Below are 23,411 nucleotides of genomic sequence, written 5' to 3'. Positions count from 1 at the left end.
CTATATCTGCCCCCTTTTCAAGATTCTGATGGAGAGCACCGGCCTTAGCATCCTGGGTCCCTGCCCCTGACCCAAGAAAAGAGTGGACGTGAGCTCCCGGCGTTCGCCGCAGAGCAGACGGCGCGTCCCTAGCACGGGTGTGCGGGAGGGGGTTACGGAGTCCCAGGCCCAGCGCTCCAGTCCGTTTTTTCTTACGGATCGGGCAGGGGGGCCGGCCGGGGGTGGCGCCGGGGGATTCCCTCCCTCGTGCGAGCCGGGGACCAGCCCCTCTCCGGGCGCGGGGCGCAGAGCCCGGGCGGCGGACTGCGGGGCCCGCGCGGGCCGCCCCAGCACCAATGCGCCGGGCGGGGCGCTGGCGGCGGAGAAGGCATTGAGCAACTGGGCGGCGGGCGGAGCGCGGGGCGGACGGCAACGCGGGACCCAGTGGCCGCGCCCTCGCCCCTCTGGGCTGCCCCGCCACGGCCGCTGCGCCAGGTGAGTCCCGCGGCCCGCGCCGTCCGTCCCGGGGTCCAGGGTCCCTGTCGGGGCGCAGCCAGAGCCGGGGAGGCAGGGCAGAGTCCGACCCCATCCCGTTCTCCCGCCGCACATCAGCCCAGGGCACCCCGCCCCAAGTCCCCAGCCGCGACCTTCCCGCCCCAACCGTGCCCCCACGAACCCCAGCGGCAACCCAACTGTGACCCAACCCTGACCCACTCGACCCAGCCCCGCCTCAAGTCCCCAGCCCCAACCCACTCACCCCAGTCTTGTCCACGCATCCCAGCTGCAACTCAGCTGCGACCCAGCCCCATCTAGAGTCCCTAGCCCCGACCCACGCGACCCACGCACCCTAGCTGCGACCCAGCTCCAACCCACGCAACCCAGTTTGGTTCGCATAAACCCGGTCCCTCCTCTCAGCCTGACGCAGTAGAAGGCAGTAGAAGGCCGATGCGCTGCACCATGGCCTGGAGGGGAGAGGTGTGCTGCGGCCACCCAGGGATGTCAGGGTGGACAGGGCACAGGCGACCCGATCCTGAGCGTTTGCAGTGCTCGTGGGGATGTTGGGAACATGGTGGGCAGTGGATTCGCTCCCCTGGCACCTGTCAGGGCCTCACAGAGAGGGAGGGAGGGAGGGAGAGAGGGAGGGGGAGAAAGGGAGGGGGAGAGAGAGAGAGAGAGAGGAGAGAGAGAGAGCGAGAGAGAGAGAGAGAGAGAGAGAGAGAGAGAGAGAGAGAGAGAGGGAATATGACTGAGCGGTGAGCGGTGCAAACACACAGAGCAGAGCTTCTCTCCGCGTTCTGGGTTTGGGGGCAGCGGGATGGGCACAGTCTCCAAGCCTGGCATGGCTTTGCGATGCCCACAGGTCCCACAGGCACGCACTCAGTTCCACCCCTACCCCCCCCCCCCCCAAATACTTCGGTTCTTTCTGGCATCCCATTCCTAGGCCGGCTGCTGATCCTAAGCATGGGAGTGTTGGCTATGAGAAGCTATCGACATGGTTTACATTTTTGGGTTTGTATCTGACATCTGACAGAATACCAATTCATCCTAACAATGTTGTGGCAGGTGAGGAGGTGAAAGTTCTTCCAGCTCCCTGCTCGGGCTGCCTTTCCGCCCTCAGCTCCACCCGCAGCTGAGTCCCCTTCCTAAGCGTGAGTCCACCCTGTAGGTTCTCCCCTCCCTGATCCATGTGATCAGTTTGTGATCTCTGGCCGTCTCAGCCTCTGGACCCCAGATTCTTCACCTTGTGCTGGCCCCTCCCCAGAGCCGTGGTGACTCAAAATCCTTAGTTCTCTGCAAAAGCCAGTCTCCAGGACACCCCCAGGCACCTGGATCCTGGTAGCAAATTAGTTTTAAAATCCTCTGTCCTTAACTCCACAGGGCCATGTTTCCCTGTAATTTAACCTTTCTCCTTCATCTGTAATGGAGTAGATGAAGGTCTAGCCCTTGCAGGTGGGAGGAGGTGTGGGATTCTGCCCCAGCCAGCAAGATTGTTCTCACCGGCCCCCCAAGTCCCTGGGGCCTTGAGCTGTTCATCACTCTTTCCCACAGGGTAGTGTAGTGAGCCCTCCCAAGTGAACTCGTGATCGATAGCAATTCAACACCAAGTAAATCCAAAATTATGGTAGAAACAAGCAAGGGTATTCAAAAGTCCACCCTCTGCTCCTAGCTCTGCCCCCTGTCCGCCAGAGTGTCACTGTCCCCTGAGTGCCCAGGTGGGACCCAGAGAAGCTAGAGGGAGGGAAAGGGAACCTCAGAGGCAGAAATCTGTGGCCCTCAGGAGCTTGGTACCACCAAGTCTCCGATCTTAAGACCTGTCCTGTGTTTAACTGTCACTCCAGCAAATTGTCAGATACCCTGGCAATACTGGGCCATTGTTTCCAGCACATGCACCTTCACAGGGGTGACTGCTCAGCTCTTTACCCACAGCGCATTGCTCCTGTCTGTTGCTTGTACTCCCTGGTATGGACGAACTAGTCTCTCATTTGGTTTGAGATAAAGGTACACAGTGCCCGAGAGTATTTGAGGTTCTTTCCACTCCAGCGGGAAGCCAGCACCCCTGTGCCAATAAAACTCACACCGGCCCCTCCCCTCCATGCCAAGCAAAGGTTTCCTGAAGATCCTGGTGGGGGTTGGGAGGAATTCTCACTGGCAAGGACTTCAGATACTTGGTGAGAGTGGCAAGGGCAGGCCAGAGGGGAAGCTGGGAGGATGGGGGAAGGAGAAGGAGTAAGAAGGTCTAGGAGTTGCCACTGGCTGAGTCTCCTTCCTCAGCGTGAGTCCACCCTTAGGTTCTCCCCTCCCTGATCCATGTGACCTCAGTGTGTGATCTCCGGCCATCTCAGCCTCTGGACCCCAGATTCTTCACCCTGTGCTGACCCATCCCCACTGCTCAGCCCTTGCCCTTGAAGTACTGCGTACCCAAGAGTGGGCACCGAGAGTACGAGACTACGGAGACAGCTAGGAGCTCTTTCCTGACTGGTGGACCCCACAGAACGAGGCCAAAGTCAAAGACCCAGGCTTGACCCCAGACTTGCTTGAGGCAGTGTTTCCAGGCACAAGGACTGGTGGGCCGGAGCTGCTCAATCCTAGCCCCCTGTCTGACACAGGCTTTTCTGAGAGGTGACATCTTCAGGACCAGGGCCACCAACCACAGAGAACATTTAAATGGGGCAACTGCATACCAGGGCTCTGTTCTTAGCATGCGACCCTGAGATTCAGAGGATGTTAAATTCCTTTATCCAGGGCTATAGGAACGGGGACACACAACAAAACCTCATTCATGAAAAATGTAACTATGTTAACTGAAACCCCACTATTGCCCACCATGTTCTGAGCACATTGTGGATGCGCTCACCTAAGCTGTATCTAAACCAGGCTCTTGCAGATTAGAAAATAGGCTCAAAGCTTCTAGGCCAGTAACCCAAAGTAACATAGCTAACTCGCCATCAGGGTTGGCCTTGCAAGCCTGGCATCCTGACTCTGAAGTCTGTATCCATGACCATTAGGGGCCACATCCAGCACTCACCCTCCCCTACCCCACCCCCAGACTCCGTTGGAGTTGAGGACTCTAGTTTGGCACACTTGGCTGGATAGCCATGGTTATAGGGGCTGGGAAGTTTTGGTACCGAGTACTTGGGGGGGGGGCGCATAGGCAATGGCTGCTGTGGGGCACCAGGGGTGGTGGGGGCATCTCTGTTGGCTTCAGCTCCGGCACCAGGTGGGATCCATCAGGCTCAAGTAAACACTTCTCACAGGCAGCTTAACCACTTGAGTGTGTCTGGCCTTCAAAGCCAGGGGGAGAGGCCGAGGAGGGAGGAGGGAGGTACCGAACTCCCTCAGGGGGTAATGATTTATCTCCAGTGCAGGTGGGCTCTGCTGGGGCCTCTTTGGGAGGCCAGGGGGTGGACTGGGCACAGAGGAGCTGAAGGGGAGAGGAGAGGGGGCTGGAGGCTCCATGCCGAGTATCTCGGATTTCTCATTAGTAAGCCAAAACAACTCAGAACCAATCCTAGTTTCATAGGTGAAGAGCCTGAGGTTCCAGGAGGCCAAACGACCAGTCCAATGACAACTAACCCGTGAACAGAGCCTCCCGGGTGGAACAGGTCAAACGCTCACCCCGGGAGCCTAAGTGGGTGTGCCGGCGTGTGGGCGAGCCTGCTGTGAGGCGAGACCCTGTCAGTGGGAACGAAGCTCTCACTCCTGGTCCTCCTTAACCCTGAAGCTCACATGCCCAACTTCTCAGACACTGCGGCAGGCAGGGACGGGTGCCCCTGCCCCCATCACTCTGGCCCTGGGTCCAGAGCCCAAGCTCTCTCGGGCTGGGGGATTATCGCCATTCTCTGCGTCTCTAGCCAGGATGGGCAGTTGCTGCTGTTTATATCCCCTCACAAAAGCCAGGCCCGCCAGGCCTGCTGTGTCAGAGTTTCTGTGGCTGGGGGGGTGTGGGGGGGAACCCTCACTTCCTTTTCTCCCTCCAACCCCAGAGGACCAGTGCAGAGTCTGCCTGCTTGCTAGAGGCCGCTGCTCTAACTTCTGGACTAGGACAGGTGAAAGGCACATGGGTGACTCAGCACTGGGAAGAGAAAGCTGAGGAGTCACTCAGGAGGACAAAGAACTCCTTTACAAATGTCAGGATATTCTAGCAGCATGAGGTCTGTAGGGTAGACTTAAAGAAGGACTTCCACTTAAGATTAACCAATATTACTCGGGACCAGGGCCAGTTGGTTCCTATTATTGAGAAATCACCAGGGATGCACAGATTTAATTTGGGTAACCATTATATTCCAGGAACTCAGGTAGCTGGTCCCAGTATTAGGATGCAGGATACTTGGAGACAGGAGGATGAGATTTCTTCTTCAGGACTGCCTGGTAGGGGATGTGCAGCAGTGTCCAAACTTCCTGTGTTCTACAAAGTCCAGGGCAGAGAAACCCAGAAAAGGGGAGAAAATATAAATTAGGGGCTCCAGGGCACCATGGACTTAACCCTTCTCTCTCCTTGCCCACAGGTCTGTCTTGGGGATGGTTCTCTGCTGGCATGAGAAGACTTCTCAAGTGACCCTCTGAGGTGACTTCAAGCAGGACAGGACCTCCCTTTGGGCCGATGGAGAACCCAGCTCCATACCCCATCAGATCCCAGCTGAGATTATGGTGGATCTGGCCTGCAGCCCGGGCCTGGGTCTCCTGCCACTGACCCAGCCTCAGAGCCTGTAGCAAGAGACCACCCCTCCTGCCAGGGGCCCAGGGCTGGCCAGTGACTATGCGGCTTGGGCTGTGTGTGGTGGCCCTGGTTCTGAGCTGGACACACCTCGCTGTGGGCAGCCGGGGGATCAAGGGCAAGCGGCAGAGACGGAGTGAGTACCTATGGGGTTGAGCTGCCGAGGGGCTTGGTGTGGGCGGGACTGGACAGCCTCTGGTGGCTTTCTTCTGTGATGGTTGTTTGTCCCTGCTTTGTGAGCGCTATGGTGATCGGTTTCATTTGTCGAGGTGTACTGGTCTATCAACCCCTCATTATCGATCTTCCTTCCTCTTTTAGACTCTGCTTTCTGGCTCAACGCCCTCCAGGAGGCCCTTTGACCCAACTCCAGTTTTGTAGGGTATCCATGGTGATGCTTCCTAGGGGTGGAGAGAGTCCCTACCCTGCATGCCTTGGTCCCCAATCCCAGACTCAGGCATTCAGAGCACCTCTCTGAACTGCAAGCCTTTGGACAGAGGCACTGCACATCTGGGAAGCTAGGCACCCTGCTTTCCTTGCACAGTCAGGAACGGCACAGAAGAGAAGGGGGGGGTGACTTTCTCCAGTAACTTAAATTAACTTCGATTCCCAAGCTGAAGCCAGCGCACCCTTCTGAGTGGCAATGACCTTACCATGTAAGGCACCCCTGTAAGATTGCTGAGCGTAAGAAAAGCCTGTAGCCCCAGCTCAGGAAGCTGGAGCAGGGCTGCCGTGACTCTAATGCCAAAGTTGGTCGGAGTACAGTGAGGCCCTCTGTTTTAAAAACCGAAACAAGAAAGAAAGAACAAATGAACGAACAGGATGGAGAGAAGGCTCTGTAGTTAAAAGTGTGTACTGCTCTACAGAGGACCTGGCTTCAGTTTCCCAGAATCCACAAGGAGCTCACAACCACCTGTAATTCCAGCGACAGGGGATGTGATACTTCTGAGTTCTGTGCATGTGTGCATGGGCGCGCGCGCGCGCACACACACACACACTTATTAAATATTTATTAATATTTATAATAAATATATAAATGTTTATATATTTATGTATAATTAACACATATATAACTATATAACATGTAATATATAAATATGTAGAAAGAATAACAAATCCAGTTTTCTTTTCTTTCTCTTTTGTCCCCCTTCTGTTCATTTGAGATACAATCTAGCCCTTGTTAGCCCAAAATTCTCTATGTAGGTTTCCAACTTGCAGCAATCCTCCTGCCTCAGCCTCCCTAATAGTTTGCAGTTAGTATTCATGGAGTTCAGTGAGCCCAGGGTCCATTGAAGCAGCTTGCTAAAATTCAAAGTTAACATGTCAGCCTCCTGGCCTGACCCAGGCAGGCATCCCTTACCCTGTGCTCAACAGCTGCAGCAATGGGGCACTATGTATGGGGAGTGGCCAGTGTGTGCTAGTGATCCTGCCAGAGTTGGGTGGGGGCCTCTCCCTCCCAAGGCTCCCTCTTTCCACATCCCCCAGCAAGGGCTGTTGTGCAGGCAGGAAGTCTTTCCGAAGTCTCGCCCAATTCCCCCTTGCTTCACTTTTCTCATGGGACTGATGCCCACAAGCCAGAGAGAGCTGAGTGAGGGCCAAAGCTCTTCACAGGAGCAACTCAGCCGGGAGAGGCTCAGGATTGGTGAAGCCGGAAAAACCCCAATTTAAGAAACAGTTAGGGAAGGTGAGGTTCCAGCAGTATAGCAGCACGGTGGCAGCAGCAGCAGGGCCTTCAAACTCCTTCCTATGCCTTTGTTGCGGCCGGTGTTTTGTACTCCATGGGCCAGATGTGGTTTAGTGATTTATAATCAGTCTACTTCATTTCCGAAATGGGAAGACAGAGAGAGACATTAGGACATTGAGACAGAGAGAGGGACCAGCCTCACCCATGTGACAGGCATGGCGATCCTGCTCACACACAGAGGGTCACATGCCCACGGATACAGGTGGACATCAGACCGGGGTTCAAGTCAGTCGAACTGACATACAAGCACTGAAGTGGAATTTTGTAGAGCTGGCTTCTCTCCATGGCTACATAGCAATTTCGGTGTGCTTGATTTTGAACTAGCCACATCCAATGCCTGGGCAACGTGTCCATGAGCTTGTATCACTGAATGATGTCAGAGCCTAGGTCAGATGAGGCAAGAACTCATTGCTGCAAGGGTCACCAGGCATGACAGTGTGTGCCATCAGTTGGTCCTTGTTACATGGAGATCCTGAAACATCCTTATGAGGTCGTTATGTTATGTTACTGCATAGGAGCACAGCCAGATGTCCGGGGGATGATGGATACAGATGTGAGTACACTGCCGGCTTGTGGTGCAGGTTGGACCAGAGCCTCAGGAATGCACACCCCAACTTTAGATGTACATATAAATGGTATATGTATCTATACAGTTAAAAATTTTGTGTGTGTGTGTGTGTATGTGTGTTTTCATGGGCAGAGGGTTCTTGTGACACAACTTACGAATGTGGAGGTCAGAGGACAACCTTTAGATGACAGTCCCTGCCTTTCCCCTTTGTCTGAGACAGGATCAGGAGCTCTTTGCTGCTCTAAGCCGGGCTATCTGGCCTGTGAACATGAGGAGTTGCTTCTCTCCCATTTCCCATTGCTGTGCTGGGACTGTAGATGTTTTTGATACAGGTCCAGCTTTCACATGGATTCTGGGGAACCCGAAGTCAGGTGATCAGGCTTATGTGGCAAGCACTTTTGTCAGACACTCCACCTCTCCGGCCTATTTTTCTTTCTTTCTTCCTTTCTTCCTTCCTTTTTCTTCTTCCTCCTATTCATCCTCCTCCTCTTTTGGTTTTTGTTTTCTTGGAGACTAGGTTTCTCTGTTTAACAGTCCAGGCTGTCCTGAAACTCAACTGTGTAGATCAGGCTAGCCTTAAACTCACCAAGACTCTACCTGTCTCTGGCTCTCAGGTGCTGGGATTAAAGCACCATCATGCCTGCCTTTCTTTCTTTTTACGTTATTTGTTCATTTTATGTACATGAGTGCACTGTCGCTGTCTTACACCAGAAGAAGGAATCAGATCTCATTACAGATGGTTGTGAGCCACCATGTGGTTGCTGGGAATTGAACTCAGGACCTCTGGAAGAGCAGTCAGTGCTCTTAACCACTGAGCCATCTCTTCAGCATCCATTCTTCCTTCCTTCCTTCCTTCCTTCCTTCCTTCCTTCCTCCCTCCCTCCCTCCCTCCCTCCCTCCCTCCCTTCCTCCCTTCCTTCCTTCCTTTCTTTCTTTAAAGCAAACTTTGTAAAACATAAAGTCCCATTCAGACCATCGGACCATTTTGCAATATGGTTTCTGGGCGTTGTGGGAGAAGGGAAAAGGAAGGCTGGAGCTGTGTGGAAGGGCATTGGGAGGGGCCAATAGAGGAGGAGGGCTTGATGTACAGAGGAGCCTCTGGCTCTTGCCTGTCTGTCATCCTCTCTGGTGTGTCAGTCAACAACCACTTGTGACAATCAATCCTTTGGTGTTTTGAACCTGGGAGTGTCTGATCTTGAGGTCTGAGAGATGGTCTCCCTGCATGGAGTGGGAGAGTCAAAAAAGAACGTTCCCATTGGCCTGGGACAGGTTCTCTCTCTCTCTCTCTCTCTCTCTCTCTCTCTCTCTCTCTCTCACACACACACACACACACACACACACACTCATTGAGGACTCTCTTCTTCCCTCTCTCTTGCCTCACCTGCTCTCAGGTCCCTGCATCTCACAAATCCCTCTTTCACCCCCAGCCCTTACATCCAGTCTACCTTGCCTTGGTTTCTTCCCTCCCGTCTCATTCCAGAACTCTCTACTCAGTCCTGCCCTGGTTGGGGGAAGCCTTTCCCTTCCTGAGCCCTTCCCACTCTGTCTCTGGCACTTGCTTCTGACCCTCTCCCCTCAGTCGCCCCCTTTTCACTCCTGGGAAACCAGGGGTACAGTTATGGTGGTGCAAGTCTGTAATTGTAACTCTTGGGAGGTTGAGGCAGGAGTACTGTTGATTGGTGTGAGTTAAAGGCTAGCCTGGGCTACATAGTGAGCCTAACCTGGACTACAGAGTTGTCCCTCCCATGGTGGGCTCTGTCCAATAGGAAGCCAGCCTCCATCAGGATAGAACCCCCCACTTATTGGAATGAAGCCCCACACCATTGGCACAGAGTCCCTGTATCTGGTTGCCTAGAGCTGCACCCAAACTATGGAGTCCCTGATGTGGAGAGGCACAGAGGCCTACTGGCGAAGCTCTTTCTCTTTACCAGGATAAGGAGTCTGGACTTGCCTTCCCTTGAGCTGTGGCTGCTGAGAGGCCACTGAGAGGCTTCCATGGGAGATCTGGGCTAGCCTTGGAAAGGCAGGGAGGACAGCTGGCCCTTGTGATATACAGTGAAGGTCCGCACTGTGCTTCCTCTTTCTTTTTTACAGATGTATTTACTTATTTCATGTATGTGAGTACACTGTCACTCTCTTCAGACACACGAGATGAGGCCATTGGATCCCATTACAGATGGTTGTGAGCCACCGTGTGGTTGCTGGGAATTGAACTCAGGATCTCTGGAAGAGCAGTCTGGCTGAGCCATCTCTGCAGCCCTGAAGGGGTACTGTGCTTCCTCTTGAGTTAGACCCCCTGGGCTCAATGCGCATGCAATAGACAGTCTCTGGCCCAGGGAATCCCCGAAGGTTAAACCCCGTTCCAAAGATGAGCCTGTGCTGCTTTCTTTCCTCAGGCTTCATCCTCTACCGTCCCCTCATCCTCTACCTACCAACACACCTCAGGCCTCTCTTACTGAATTCACCCACAAGCACTATCACGAGTCCCAAGGACTCCCTCATTGCCCCAGCTCTCCTGAGTTCCCACTGTGCCCAGCCCTGCTCCTGGCACTTAGTAGGTGCTCATCAGAGTCTCTGCCTACATCACATCCTCCTTGAGACTCCACAACACACACTGCCCTCAGCTCTACACTAAATAGCTACACCTCTTGTAAGTCTCAACCCTTCCCTGGGCTCCCACTTAGAAACAAGACGGACTCTGCCCTCCCAAGCCCTTTCTAGTGGGAGAAGAGACATCTCAGCGGAAATGACAACATGAGGTTGGATCTCCCACGACTGAGTCAAATGCCGGGGAGAGGAGACCACAGGAAAAGACCCCATCCAGACTCACAGGGAGGTGATCAGGGAGGACTTCCTGGAGGAAAAAGGTGGTTCTGAGGCTTTGGAGGCTGCAGCATGTTCTGGGCTAAAGGGTTAACGTCGAGGAAGACATAGAAGATCAAAGAGTGGTATGTTTTAAGAAGCAGTTACTGCTTAGGGTTGCCACTGCTTACGGTTGAGGGAGGAAGTGGGTGGGATTAGCTTGGGGAAACTTTTGGGGGGCACTGGGAAGGAGGTCTTACTCTTAGAGGTGACACAATGTTTCAGGTAGGGTTGGGGGTCACCATAGGTTTTGTTGTAGAGAGATGCCTGGTATAGGAGCTCTTGAGAAAATGATCTGGGCTTAGAAGGACCATGAGCAGGAGGCTGTGATTCACAGAGTGGCTGGCTGAGCCACCTGGTGAGGCTGTCATAGTAACACCGGTCCTCTTCCTGTCTGCCCTGAGCATAGTAGCTAGGCCTCACACATGATAGGCAAGCCTCTATCACTGAGCCACACCCCCAGCCTACAAGGAGAGATTGAATGGCTTTTACATAGGGTTGACAGAGGCCAGGGGTGGGAGTGGCAATGAAGGAGGCACAGCCTTGTCTATGTGGTCAGAAAAGGGGACTTGAGGATCTGGAGAGATGGCGCAGAGGTTAAGAGCACAGGCTGCCTTAGAGGACCTGGGTTCGATTCCTATCACCTATGTCAGTTTACAACCATTTGCAATTCAAGTTTCAGGAGGCCCAACACCCTTTTCTGGCTTCCTCCAGCACCAGGCATGCACATGGTACACAGACACACATGCAGGCAAAACATCTTTGCAGAACTTGAAAAAAAGTGCCTAGGAAGCAAAAGATTCCAGAGCAAAGGCAGTGGGGGAGGGGTGTAAATGGGAAAGGCTGGTGTCCTTTTTTCTACCCTCTTCTCCTCGGAGCCTGAGAAGCCTCCCCAGGCAGCCTTGGATCTAGTCACCACCGAGAGCAGAAAGGAGTGGGGAGATCTGGTCCCTCTCCTCAGCAGTGATAACCTGTTAGTTGTACAGTGAATGCCTGGGGAAGGAACTTCTGCTTTTCCTTTGCTTTTTTTCTTTTTCTCTTTCTTTTTCTTTTCTTTTTCTTCTTGAGACAGTCTCAAATAGCCCAGGCTGCTGAGGAAGACCTTATACTTCTGATCCTCCTGCCTCCACCTCTCTAGTGTTGGGGTTGTAGACTTGCACAATCACACCGGACTGATGTAATTCTGGGGACAGAGCCCTGGCTTCATGCATGCTAGGCAAGCATGTGACCCACTGAGTGACAGCCCTAACCCCTCCCCTTTTGTATCCTCTATGCATCCCCAAATGGACATCATCTTCCTTGGGTTCTTTATTCAAGGTTATATTCCCATGTGTGAGCCAGTCCCACCTCCATGGAACCCCCTCCCACAGTCGTGGGTACCCCTCCCTGCCACTCTTGAGTGTCTCTAAGCTGAGACATGAGGCTTGGGGGAACTCCTGTTCCACCCTGGTAAACAGTCCTTAGTTCACCAAGCTGACCCCTGCCCATCATTAGGTCGCCACATCTGAGCTCCTGAGAGCCCTCATGCTGGCTTCTGGACCCTCCTCCAACGCAGCCAATCCTGCTGCCTGTCCTCTGTATCCTGACTCTCCCAGGATCTTCAGGTCTTTACTCCATCAGTTTCTCTGCCTCTGGGTGCCTCTGAGTCTTGGCATTCCATCCTACACACCCACACTTCCCTTTCTTCCCCTCCCCCATTTTTTTTTCTTTTTGAGACAAAGTCTCACTCTGTTTCACAGTAGTCTTCCTGAGTGCTGACTGATCCAGCCCTTCACTTCTGGACTCTTCCTCTCACTCCCCAGATCCTTTTGTTGTTGTTTTGTTTTGTATGTTTGGTTAGTTAGTCTTTTGAGACAGGGTTTCTCTGTGTATCCCTGGCTGTCCTAGAACTCACTCTGTAGACCTGGCTGGCCTCAAACTCAGAGATCGGTCTGCCTCTGCCTCCTGAGGCTTTGACACCCCCCTGTGTGGACTTCCCACCTTTTAACTTGGTTCTTCTCCCTAATATCCCTCCTCTACCTCTTCCTAAACCCTTCGCCCTCTGCTTCTCTGTGGAGACCAGGAGTTCCTGGGGCATGTTCTATTAGCCCTGGTCCTCCACAAGCACTCTTCTGAAAGCAACAGTGTTGCTTCTTTTTATATTACTCCGTTCCTTCCGTTCCTCCTGTACTGAAGCCAGTCCCAGTGGGGCTGGGAACTATACCTGCTCCTGCTCCTTTACCTGTTTGTTCAGGCATTCGGCTTGTTGGTACCTCCCTCTTCTCATGAGTACGCTCTTCTCTTGGCTCCTGTGATGCAGGATGCTTTTTCAGAATCCTCCCCGTCTCTCGGTTTGTATTCATCAAGGCTCTTCCTTTTCCAGCTTTCTCTTGGATGTCTAATTCTCTCTGGAGTCTCTAGACCAGTGGTTCTCAACCTTCCTGACGCTGCAGCACTTTAATACACAGTTCTCATCTTGTGACGACCCCCAACCATAAAATTATGATGTTGCTACTTCAGAACTGTAATTTTGCTACTGTTATGAATTGTAATGTGAATATCTGCTAGCAGGATATCTGCTCTGTGACCCCCCCCCCAGGTTGAACGCCGATGCTATAACCCACTTGCTGTTCACACGCCTGCTTGTCTTTTTGTGTGCATGTATGTGGGAGTGGGTTGTTTTGTTTAGTGTTTGGGTTTCTTTGAGGCAAGGTCTCATGTAGCCTAGCTGAGGCTAGCTTAGAACTTGCTGCGTGCCCGGGGCGGTGGTGGCGTACACCTTTAATCCCAGCACTTGGGAGGCAGAGGCAGGCGGATTTCTGAGTTCGAGGCCAGCCTGGTCTACAGAGTGAGTTCCAGGACAGCCAGGACTACACAGAGAAACCCTGTCTTGAAAAACCAAAAAAAAAAGAAATGAAACAAAACAACAAAAAACAAAACAAAAACAAAAAACTTGCTGCATAACCAAAAACTGGCCTTGAACCCCAGATCCTCCAGCACTCTATCCAGTGCTGGGATTATAGTCCTATAACACCGTGCCCAGTGTCCACTTTGCCTTGGATGGCTGTTTCCACAGTCAATCTACTGACGAGCTGTGTGTCTCTTGAGCTCCAGCCCTACAGGCCCCACTGCTGGCCCCTTTCATGAGTGTCTCACAGGAACTGCCCACACAGCATGACTAAGGGCCTTCTCATCTTCTCCTGGGATTTCTGACAACTTTACCCTGTTAAACAAGTTCATTGTCTCAAAGTCACCTTAACTTGTGTTTTGCCCTTTATGCCACAACCCAGCACCTGGTATCAGGGATCTGTCCCCTGCAGATCTCAGCTCCTTTGCTCTTTCCTGACACTCAGTCCTGTCCCCCCACCCCCACGCTGCTCACCAGTTTTTGAAGCTGGTTCTCACCAAGTATCTTATGCCAGCCTCAGATTGCAACTCCTCCTGCCTTGGTTTTCAAAGAGGTGTGTGATACCTCTGCCATCCTTTCTTGAGGGTTTTGACCTGGGTATCTTTCGGCTTCCTTCTCTGCCACCTCTTCAGCCCATTGTTCACAGCATTGAGGAAGCCTTCTAAAGTGAAGGAAGGCCTGACTATAGCTCCTGCCAGCCTTCCGTGCTGCCTTTGAGCTAGTATCTTTGTGTCTCCTGTAGAGTTGAGGTTCTTCTCAATCTGGCCTTGCTTCTCTTTCAACTACTGGTGTTAACATTCTCCCTATGATTCTCTTATGCTGACTCTGGGTGTGCCACACTTCCTTAGCCAATACCAATGTCAACGGAGAAAAATGTAGTGGCTGGTTCAGTGGGCACTGAACACTGGGGCTCTGAGGAGGTCTTTGCAAATCTGTTTGTCTGTTTGTTTTGAGACAAGGTTTTCTCTGTGCAGCCATGGCGGTCCTGGAACTCACTCTGCAGTCCAGGCTGGCTTCCAACTCAGAGATCCACCTGCCTCTGCCCCCTGAGTGCTGAGACTAAAGGTGTGCACCATCACCTCGTGACACAAATCTGATCTTAACAGAGAGGCTAAGCAGAGAGACTGAGTTTTGAAATCTTGCTATCAAGAGCTGACCCATGTTATGCAGGCCCAGAGTCGCAGTACTTGGGAGGTTGAGGCAGGAGGCTTGAAAAGTGCAAGGCTAACCCGGACTATAGAGCAAGTTCAAGGCTAACCTGGACAATTGAGTGAGCTCCTATCTCAAAGTAGAAAAGAAGGTTGGGGCTGTGGCTAAGTGCTCACAGGCTTACCTAGCACCCGAAGACCATGTGTCATTCCTCATCGCTGAAAGCCAAAGCAAAAGAAAACAAGGACTAAAACCACACACGGCTACAGGGGGGACAACTGAGCCATCTCAGCCACTGAGGCTAAGGCAAAAACATAGAGTGAGCATTCAACGCTGAAACAAACCGAGTCAAGTGTCAGTGACTCAAAAAACCGTCCGTGAAACGGAAACAGTCCCTAAATTACAGTGGCCGGAAACACTTGGCACACAGCCGAGCAAAGCCCCAAAGTCTCCGCAGCGTTGCCCCTGCAGTGAGCAGACCAGGCAAAATGAAAGCAGCATTTAATTTTACCAACCTGGTCCTGCTGACTCCATGCAAACAAGTGTCACATTAAAGAAGTCACTGAGCAGTGTTCGAGGTTTCCACGCTCCCTCAATCAGTCTCTACTTGCCTCTCGTATGCTGTGTTCCCTGTGCCTGGAAAACACGGCTGAGGCACCATGTTCCAGTAATTTAACCTCTTTATCTTCTCATCTGTAAAAAGGACGCTGGATACTAACAGTGGGAAGGGCAATGATGCCACACTCGCCATCCCAGCACTTGGAAGGCAGAGGTGGAGGACTGTTTCAAGTTCAAGGAAGCCTGGGCTATGTAGCAGTTCTGGGATAGCTTGGGCTACAGTGTGAGACTCCCCTCCCCCATCTCAAAGGGAAGAACAAAGCTGAGGACATAACTTGGTTGGTAGAGGGCTTCCCTAGCCTGCGCAAAGCACTGTGTTCACTTTCTAAAGCCTTATAAAATTGGATGTGGTGGCAGGAGCCTGGCATCCCAGTGCTCAGGAAGTAGAAACTGGAGTTCAAGACTAGCCTTGGCCACGTAGGGAGTTTGAAGAGCGCTTGGGCTACCTGAGTGAATGTCTCAAAAGTAAACAAACAAAAGCAAGTGGTCTGCAGCCAAAATGTCTGGGAAGTGCATCTTTCTTTTCTCTGGCTCCTTCCAGAAAGTCACTGTGTTCAGGGTCTGTGTTGAGGGTTGCAAAAGGCCCAGCAGGGAAAGATTCTGTTGAAGTGGTGATGTCCACCATCCCAGGTAACTGGAGCTTGTGGCCAGAGGACCATGAGTTTGGGGCCAGCCTGGGCTACATAGTGAATCTTTGCTCAAAATACAAACAAAGCATTGGGCTTGGTGGTGCACACCTTTCATTCTAGCACTTGGGAAGCAAAGGTAGATGGATCTCTATGAGTTCAAGGCCAGCCTGCTCTTCAGAGCAAATTCCAGGACAGCCAAGAAAAACACAGAGGAAACCCTATCCTGAAAACAAAACAAACACAAAAAACAAAACAATAACAACTCCCCTTCCCCTTGAAAAGAAAGATTTTTTTAAAAAATAAAATTTAAAAATAGTAAAAAATGTAAATTTAAAAGCAGAGCCAGCAAGATGACACTGCCAAGCCTGGTGACCATAATTTGATCCCTGGGACCCACATAGTAAAAGGAAAGGAGCAAAAGTTGTCCTCCAACCTCCTCACATGTACAGTGACACACACACACACACACACACACACACTAAATATTAAAACAAAAGAAACAACCACACACAAAAAAAAAAAAAAAAAAAAAAAAAAAAAAAAAACCAGGACCAGCAAGATGGCTCAGGAGGTAAAGGCACTTGCTACACAGCCTGGTGACTGGAGTTTGATCCTCAGATCCCATTTGGAGGTAGAAGGTCATCCTCTGACCTCCTCACAAGTGCAGTGGCACAGAAGTGCATACCACCCCCTCACCTACCCTACTCCCACCTACCCTACCCCCTCACCTACCCTACCCCCACCTACTCTACCCCCACCCTCCCACAGCTACTATTGCCACTGCTATTATAACAGTAATACTGTTACTATAAGTAATACATTATTGCTGCTATAAAGCTGAAAGTACAAATGGTTGGGGGAGGACGGCTCAGTGGCTTACTCTGTAAGCACAAGGACTCGAGTTTGAATCCACAGGACCCACAAAACCAAAAACCAGGCATGGCTGTGCACACTCGTAACTCCGCCACTGTGGGACAGAGACAGGCAAATCGTGAGCACTCACTGGCCCAGCAAGGCCAAAATATCCAGCTTCAGGGCAAATGAGAGACCCTGTCCCGAGGCCACAGAGCAGAGAGGGAGGGAGGAATAAAGTCAGCATCTTCCTCTGGCCTCCGCACACACGCATGAAGCTGTGTACACTTGCACACTCACATGCACACGCCGTACTACACATAGATCAGATAGACAAGCAATTCTGTGAGATTCGTTTCACGCGCTGGTTCCAGGTCTCACCGGCGTCAGTAACCTTCCCTTCAAATCCTCTTGGTAACATCTGTTAGAATCCTGTGCAAAGGTCTCTCTATGGGAAACACTGCCCGAGGGACTGAAGTTCCTTAGTGTGATACAGAGAGAAGATACCTTATCTCCCACCATTCCCTCCCCCACATTATCTGCATGGCCCTTTGCCCCTCTCTGGTCTTGTTTCTTCCAGTACCCTTAATTCGACTCTCTAAAAGATGGATTTCTACTGGTCCTTGAAGAAGGGCCCCACGGTTCCCCTTTAAGAGTCCTTTCTCAGCCAGGCAGTGGTGGCGCACGCCTTTAATCCCAGCACTTGGGAGGCAGAGGCAGGTGGATTTCTGAGTTTGAGGCCAGCCTGGTCTACAGAGTGAGTTCCAGGACAGCCAGGGCTATTCAGAGAAACCCTGTCTCGAAAAACCAGAGAGAGAGAGAGAGAGAGAGAGAGAGAGAGAGAGAGAGAGAGAGAGAGAGAGACCGTTCTCTTTCTTCTCTCTCCTCTTTTTTCTCTCTCCTTTCTTTTTTCTTTCTTTTTTTTTTAAAAGACAATCTCTTGCTGTATTGCCTTAGTCTGACCTCCAACTCATAATTCTCCTGCCTCATCTACCAGAATGCTAGGATTGTATGCGTAAACCACCATGCTGGCCTTTCCCAGACCTCGGAGTCCAGTGTTGCTGGCTGGAGGCCACCAGCACTCCCATATGGATGGGTGTCTGCTCCATGGAAGGCCAGTGCATCTGCAGAGAGGCTCAGCTTATTTGTTGTCTGACCCCCGAGTTCATCCTGCTTGTGGCACAGGGAAGGTGCTGAATGAGTGTGGGCTGAACAGTTCATGAAGTCTCAGAATGAAACCTGAGACTCAGTGCTTGCTGCCTTGGAAGGTCACACTGACTTCAAAGACAGCCCTAGACCAGGATATCTCAACCTCAGCATCACAGACATTTTAGACCACATCATTCTTTTTGTCCAGGGTTGGTCCACACACTGGAGGATGCTCAAGGGCTTCTCTATTTTTGTTTTCTTTTCAAGACAAGATTTCTTCATGTAGCCCTGGCTGTCCTAGAACTGGCTCTGTAGACCAGGCTGGCCTCATCTCAGAGATCCACCTGCCTCTGCCTTCTTAGTGTTGGAATTAAAGGCGTGGGTTACTACCACCCAGCTATCAAGGATTTCTCTGATTTCTACTCTCTTGATGCCAGTAGTAACTGGCTTCTCTGGTTGTAATGATTAAAAGAGCCCTCAGGGACTGGGGAGATGGCTCAGTAGTTAAGAGCACTTGTTGCTCTTGCAGAAGACCTGCATTCATTTCCCAGCACCCATATGATGGTTCACAACAGTTCGAGGCCCTCCGGGCTTCCAGGCATGCACATGTGCACATATATACACGCAGACAAAACACTTACATAAAGTAAGAAATAAACCTTTTAAAAACCATCCCTAGGGTTGGAGACTTAACTCTGTAGAGAGCTTACCTTGTTTGAACAAGGCCCTGGGTTTGGTCATCAAACCACATAGACCAGGTATAGTGGCATCTGCTTGGGATCCCAGTACTCCGGAAGTGAAGGCAGGAGGGCAGACGTTCAATGTCATTTTGACTACAAGAGACCCAGTCAAGTTGAGACCTTTATTCTAGGCATAGGCTATTCTAATTGTCTTTCAGTCTTTCTCCTTGGCTCATTTAATACAGGGTCTGTCTTGATCTTAAAATTTTACCAGCAATTGAGAAGCTACATTGGGTACCTTAGGCTGAAGTTTCATCCTCTTAGAGAGAGTCAGGGTAAGTTAAAGGAACATACAGATTTTTATCCCTGCAAGTCTATAGTCTCAGGATGTGCTAGAGCCAGGAAGTTAGGGGTACAGAGCTAGACATCTACGCTTCCTAGTTAGGGGCTCCTGGGCTTGTGCCTAAGGCGACCTTGGACAGAGCTATTCTCCTAGCTACGCCTTCTGAGATGCACATTCCGTTTGTGCAACAAAGCCCCAGAAGGATCACATCCCATCCTTGTGGGAGCCTGGAAATATGGGGTCTTTTCTCCAGCCACCTTTTTATCCTTTCTCTACCCTGCAGTCAGTGCTGAGGGGAGCCAAGCTTGTGCCAAAGGCTGTGAGCTCTGTTCAGAAGTCAACGGTTGTCTCAAGTGCTCGCCCAAGCTCTTCATTCTGCTGGAGAGGAACGACATCCGCCAGGTGGGCGTCTGCCTGCCGTCCTGCCCGCCTGGATACTTTGATGCCCGAAACCCCGACATGAACAAATGCATCAGTGAGTGTGTGTGGGCGGGGGCTGGAGAGGCCCCAGACCCTGGAGGATGGTGCTTTAGCCAGTGAGAAGTGTTGAGCAGGCACAGGAAAGCAGGGTGTGGCTCTTGATTCAAATATACAACTGCCAGGCAGACATCTTCCTAGATATTCCAACCATAATCCCATGGTGTACAAACCAGAGCCTCATCCTCCTCTCTCCATATCTGTACCTACTTCTGTCCCCACAGGTCACTCTGAGTGTTCCAACTCATCTGTCAAGCCAGAGACTCAAAATCTAGTCTCTCGCTGTGCTGTCCAACCCACTCACCAAGTACAACCCCTCTCCCACTGTCATATCTAGGTTCCCAACACCTGTCGCCTACCCCATTTCCATAGCCTGTCCATCTGTCTTCCAGCCCACCAGGATGCTTCTGAGATCCACAACCTGGTGCATACTCCTGCCGCTAGTCACACCATGTCAGCTCTACCCTAACTTCAGGGAAGCCCCTGTCTGGCCATTCTGCTCTCTTACAACTCCCCTTGGCTTCTGGCTCTGCCTTTTCACCCTAGCCACAGTCCATGTGTTACAGAGCACATGCTATCCTGTCTCCATCCCATCCCTGTGACATTCTGGGGGACATCCAGTGAACCGATACCTGTAAGCCATACCAGTGTTTCCTCTCTTAGTTCAGTGCCTTGAACTACAGAAGTCATTTTTCAGATCATTGAGCCTCACGAAAGCTTTTGGAGGGAGGCTGGGCAGAAGGGACCATAGGTTCTTAGAGCTGATAACTTAGAGGCAATGGGAGGAGATGCCTGGTGCCAGCTAAGCCTTCTGAGTTCTGATCTCAGCTTGGCTACTAGCTCATTGTATGACCTTGAGTGAATCTGAGCCCCCTGACAGCTCATCTTTAAGTTGGAAGTGCTAGTTCCTCCCCCCACCCCCACCCCAGTTGTTGGGAGACACACCTATAAACCTCTTGGTGTCTGACACTCAATAAATGGTAGTTGCTATTGTTATTTTGGTTCTTATTTGCTAGGTTCCTGGCAACCAAACCTAGGAATCTAAGCATCTTGGGCAAGGTGGGGCATGGGGTGGGAGGTGAAGGGAAGAAGGAGGAAGGGAGGCAAAGTTGAAATTAAGCCACTGGGACAAAGGTACAGAAGGAGGCAGGTGGGTAGCTCAGTAAGGTGAGGTGGGCCCTGGGAGGAAGTGCCTTGGGAGGTGGTGCCCCCTTGGTCTTCAGGACACTGGGGGAAGAAAGGGTTCATGGACGTGTCAGAGTCTGGTTAGACTGGCAGCTGGAGCTTCAGGTGCCAGAGACTGGGAGGAAGCCAGTACCACCCAGTCTGGAAAGGGGAGATGGTGGAAGGCCTGTTTGTTATCAGCCAAGCCCCATTCTGCCCACCTCCCGCAAAGGAGGGAGCTGGCAAGAGGAGGTAGGGAGGGACCCTGGATCTTGGATTTCACAGGGAGAGGAATTTGCCCTGGGATTGTGCCCACTCTTCTGAGTATATTCTTTCTGCTCTGAGCAGGAGGAGACCCAGCACTGGGATGCTGTGAGTGTCTAGCAACGTGGGAAGGGGTGCCACACTGGTGCTGCCTGGGGGTTCATTCTCCCATTCAGTCCCACTCTTTTGAGTGGGGCTCTGGAATGCTGAAACAGTCCTGTCTGTCCCTAACAAGCCCAGAAGGCCTTCTCCCCTGAAAACTTAGGATCTCATATTGAGTCCCAAGATCTGAGACCATCTGGGTTCTGGTGGGCTGTTGCTGGCAAGAATCCCAGCCAGTACTTGGGAGTGGCTACTTGGGTGTCCCTCCACTTTGAAAGATTCCTATATAGAAATCCCAACCTAGACCAAGATCCTGACCTCTTGAGTGGGTGTGAGTGATGGGCTTTGGGACTGGGGATAAAAGTATGTGCCCATCCTGGCCTGGGCTAGACCTGTTCTGCTCCTGTCCTCAGAATGCAAGATTGAGCACTGTGAGGCCTGCTTCAGCCACAACTTCTGCACCAAGTGCCAGGAGGGCTTGTACTTGCACAAGGGCCGCTGCTATCCAGCCTGTCCGGAGGGTTCCACAGCAGCCAACAGCACCATGGAGTGCGGCAGTCCTGGTAAGGCCGGAGGCAGAGGGCACATGGCGGGGGGGGGGGGGGGGGGGGGGGGAGGCGGAATGCTCACCTTCTGTGGTTCTCTGCCTCTGGGCTAAAGAGCTCAGACCTGAGGTCTGAGGTCTGAACTGAGGGTGGGTTTGTGAGTATGGGTTCCCTGGGCACTTGGGGAGGAGGGGGGGACGACCCCTTTGTCTCTTGCTTCCCTCCCTCCTACCTCACCTCCTGTTAGCACAATGTGAAATGAGCGAGTGGTCCCCGTGGGGGCCTTGCTCCAAGAAGAGGAAGCTGTGCGGTTTCCGGAAGGGATCCGAAGAGCGGACACGCAGGGTGCTCCATGCTCCTGGGGGAGACCACACCACCTGCTCCGACATCAAAGAGACCCGGAAGTGTACTGTGCGCAGGACGCCCTGTCCTGAGGGTGAGCTGCAGCCTCTGCCTTCTGGGAAACAGTTATATCTATGTCCCATGCTGTGCAAGCTGGGAGCATATCCTGACTGAGAACAGTGCCCTGGGATGCTGTGTGACAGGAATTAGTAACGTCTGAAGGCATGATCCACGTAGCCGTCCCACTTCTTCAGGGTGTTCATTTTAGAAGGGTTCTAGGAGAGGGGCGGGAGCAGCTAAGCCCCAGAAACTTGGACCCATTCAGACAAGGCCACAGAGCCTGCAGTTGGCAACATGGTAGACGCTGCCCATTTGGAACCTGTCTCAGAGGCGACTGATGAGTGGCAGGGAGTAAGGGCTGTCCCATTTGTCCAGAACAGCCAGGCAGTGCTCTAGGGTCTATGGGGCCCAAGGGCTGAGGAGAAGGAAGCGCTTGGTGTGCACTGCGGAGTAGGGTGGACTGGTTTTTGTACTTGTGCTGTAAGGTCCCCTGAAGAGGCTGCAGCCTAAGGGGGCATTGAGGTGACTTCCTGTTGCCTTCCCACCCCACTTCTTTGTCATGGCCTTCTGAGGACCCTTGGGCACCCAGAGTGTCTGTACCTCCTTTGTTGATTTTCCTCCACTATCCAATTGTTGCAGGGCAGAAGAGGAGGAAGGGGGGCCAGGGCCGGAGGGAGAATGCCAATAGGCATCTGGCCAGGAAGAACAGCAAGGAGCCAGGCTCCAACTCTCGGAGACACAGAGGCCAGCAGCAGCCACAGCCAGGGACAGCAGGGCCACTCACATCAGTAGGACCCACCTAGGAACAGTGACTGGTCTTCAGATACATATGGAAGAGTCCAGTGTTGTACCTAATAATGAGAACTTTCCAGAACTGGAGCATCTGGGAGAGCAAGTCCACATATACCCCATCTACCCACCCATCCATCTATCCATCCATCTATCCATCCATCCATGCACACATATGGCCATATCTGAAAACATCTACACATACACACACACACACACACACACACACACACACACACACTCTCTTGAGGTCACCGAAGATACTTGCAGTCTGTGGCCCAGCTGTACATTCAGTCTATGATGCTCTTGGAAGACATATCTGAGAACCTTTTTCAGCATCTGAAACTAAACTTCAAGGAGTGGAACCTTCTGGAGGAACTTCTGGGACAGCATCTGCCAGATGGACGGCAGATTGGAACGAAGGCCGGAGCAGCTGCCGAGCGGGGGAGCGCTTTCCCCTGTCCTGAGAGGCACTCCCAGCTGTGAGACTTGATTGTTGGAGATGAGAATCATTACACACCCGTGGTACATGTCACGGCTGACCTGACTTGGAAACTGCTTAAAGGTTTATTTCAAATTAAAAAGAAAAAAAACAAACCCCAGCACTCCTTTCGTTTTCAGGGTGTGAGGTTTGGTGGGTACACATGGGAGCAAGGACGGGTAGGGAGGGCCCAATTTTAAAAGCTCCCCAATAGCTTCTGGCAGGAACGAAACTTTTTTTTTTTAAAGATTTTAAAACATTGATATGAATGTATGTGTGCCTGTGTGAGTTTATGAGTATCACATGCTCGCAGGTACCCAACAGAAGCCAAAGTTGCAGGAGTTTTTAACCTACTGATGTTGGAGCCGGGAACTGAACCCAGGTCCTCAGCAAAACCAGCAAGTGTTCTTAATTACTGAACTATTCCTCCAGCACCATTCTGTAAATCAGAATGTGGTCTGCAGGCCAACTGTGACCTTGTGGGCAGGTTGTTGGGAAAGAGACTCAGGTGTCAT

At 51.9% G+C, this 23,411-nt stretch overlaps 1 protein-coding gene across 1 annotated transcript; it reads left to right on the top strand.

The window, feature by feature from the left end:
* The first annotated feature begins 293 nt into the window (after nt 1–293).
* Rspo1 (R-spondin 1) lies at nt 294–23,012 on the top strand. The gene is made up of 6 exons (XM_034501577.2): nt 294–474; nt 4,986–5,330; nt 18,956–19,147; nt 21,093–21,242; nt 21,472–21,660; nt 22,266–23,012. Exons 2-6 carry the CDS (start codon nt 5,237–5,239, stop codon nt 22,427–22,429), a joined length of 789 nt encoding a protein of 262 aa, XP_034357468.1. The 5' UTR covers nt 294–474; nt 4,986–5,236; the 3' UTR covers nt 22,430–23,012.
* Nucleotides 23,013–23,411: the final 399 nt, after the last annotated feature.

Source organism: Arvicanthis niloticus, chromosome 5 (genome assembly GCF_011762505.2).
Source record: "Arvicanthis niloticus isolate mArvNil1 chromosome 5, mArvNil1.pat.X, whole genome shotgun sequence".
Classification (NCBI taxonomy): domain Eukaryota; kingdom Metazoa; phylum Chordata; class Mammalia; order Rodentia; family Muridae; genus Arvicanthis; species Arvicanthis niloticus.
This window is presented reverse-complemented; position numbering and strand designations above follow the sequence as displayed.

What these genes read in the sequence shown, in the direction of transcription:
- Rspo1 (XM_034501577.2), top strand. Translation starts at nt 5,237, where the DNA reads ATGCGGCTTGGGCTGTGTGTGGTGGCCCTGGTTCTGAGCTGGACACAC. An exon ending in CATGGAGTGCGGCAGTCCTG is followed by an intron (nt 21,243 to 21,471) that starts GTAAGGCCGGAG and finishes ACCTCCTGTTAG; the next exon opens with CACAATGTGAAATGAGCGAG. An exon ending in CAGGACGCCCTGTCCTGAGG is followed by an intron (nt 21,661 to 22,265) that starts GTGAGCTGCAGC and finishes CAATTGTTGCAG; the next exon opens with GGCAGAAGAGGAGGAAGGGG.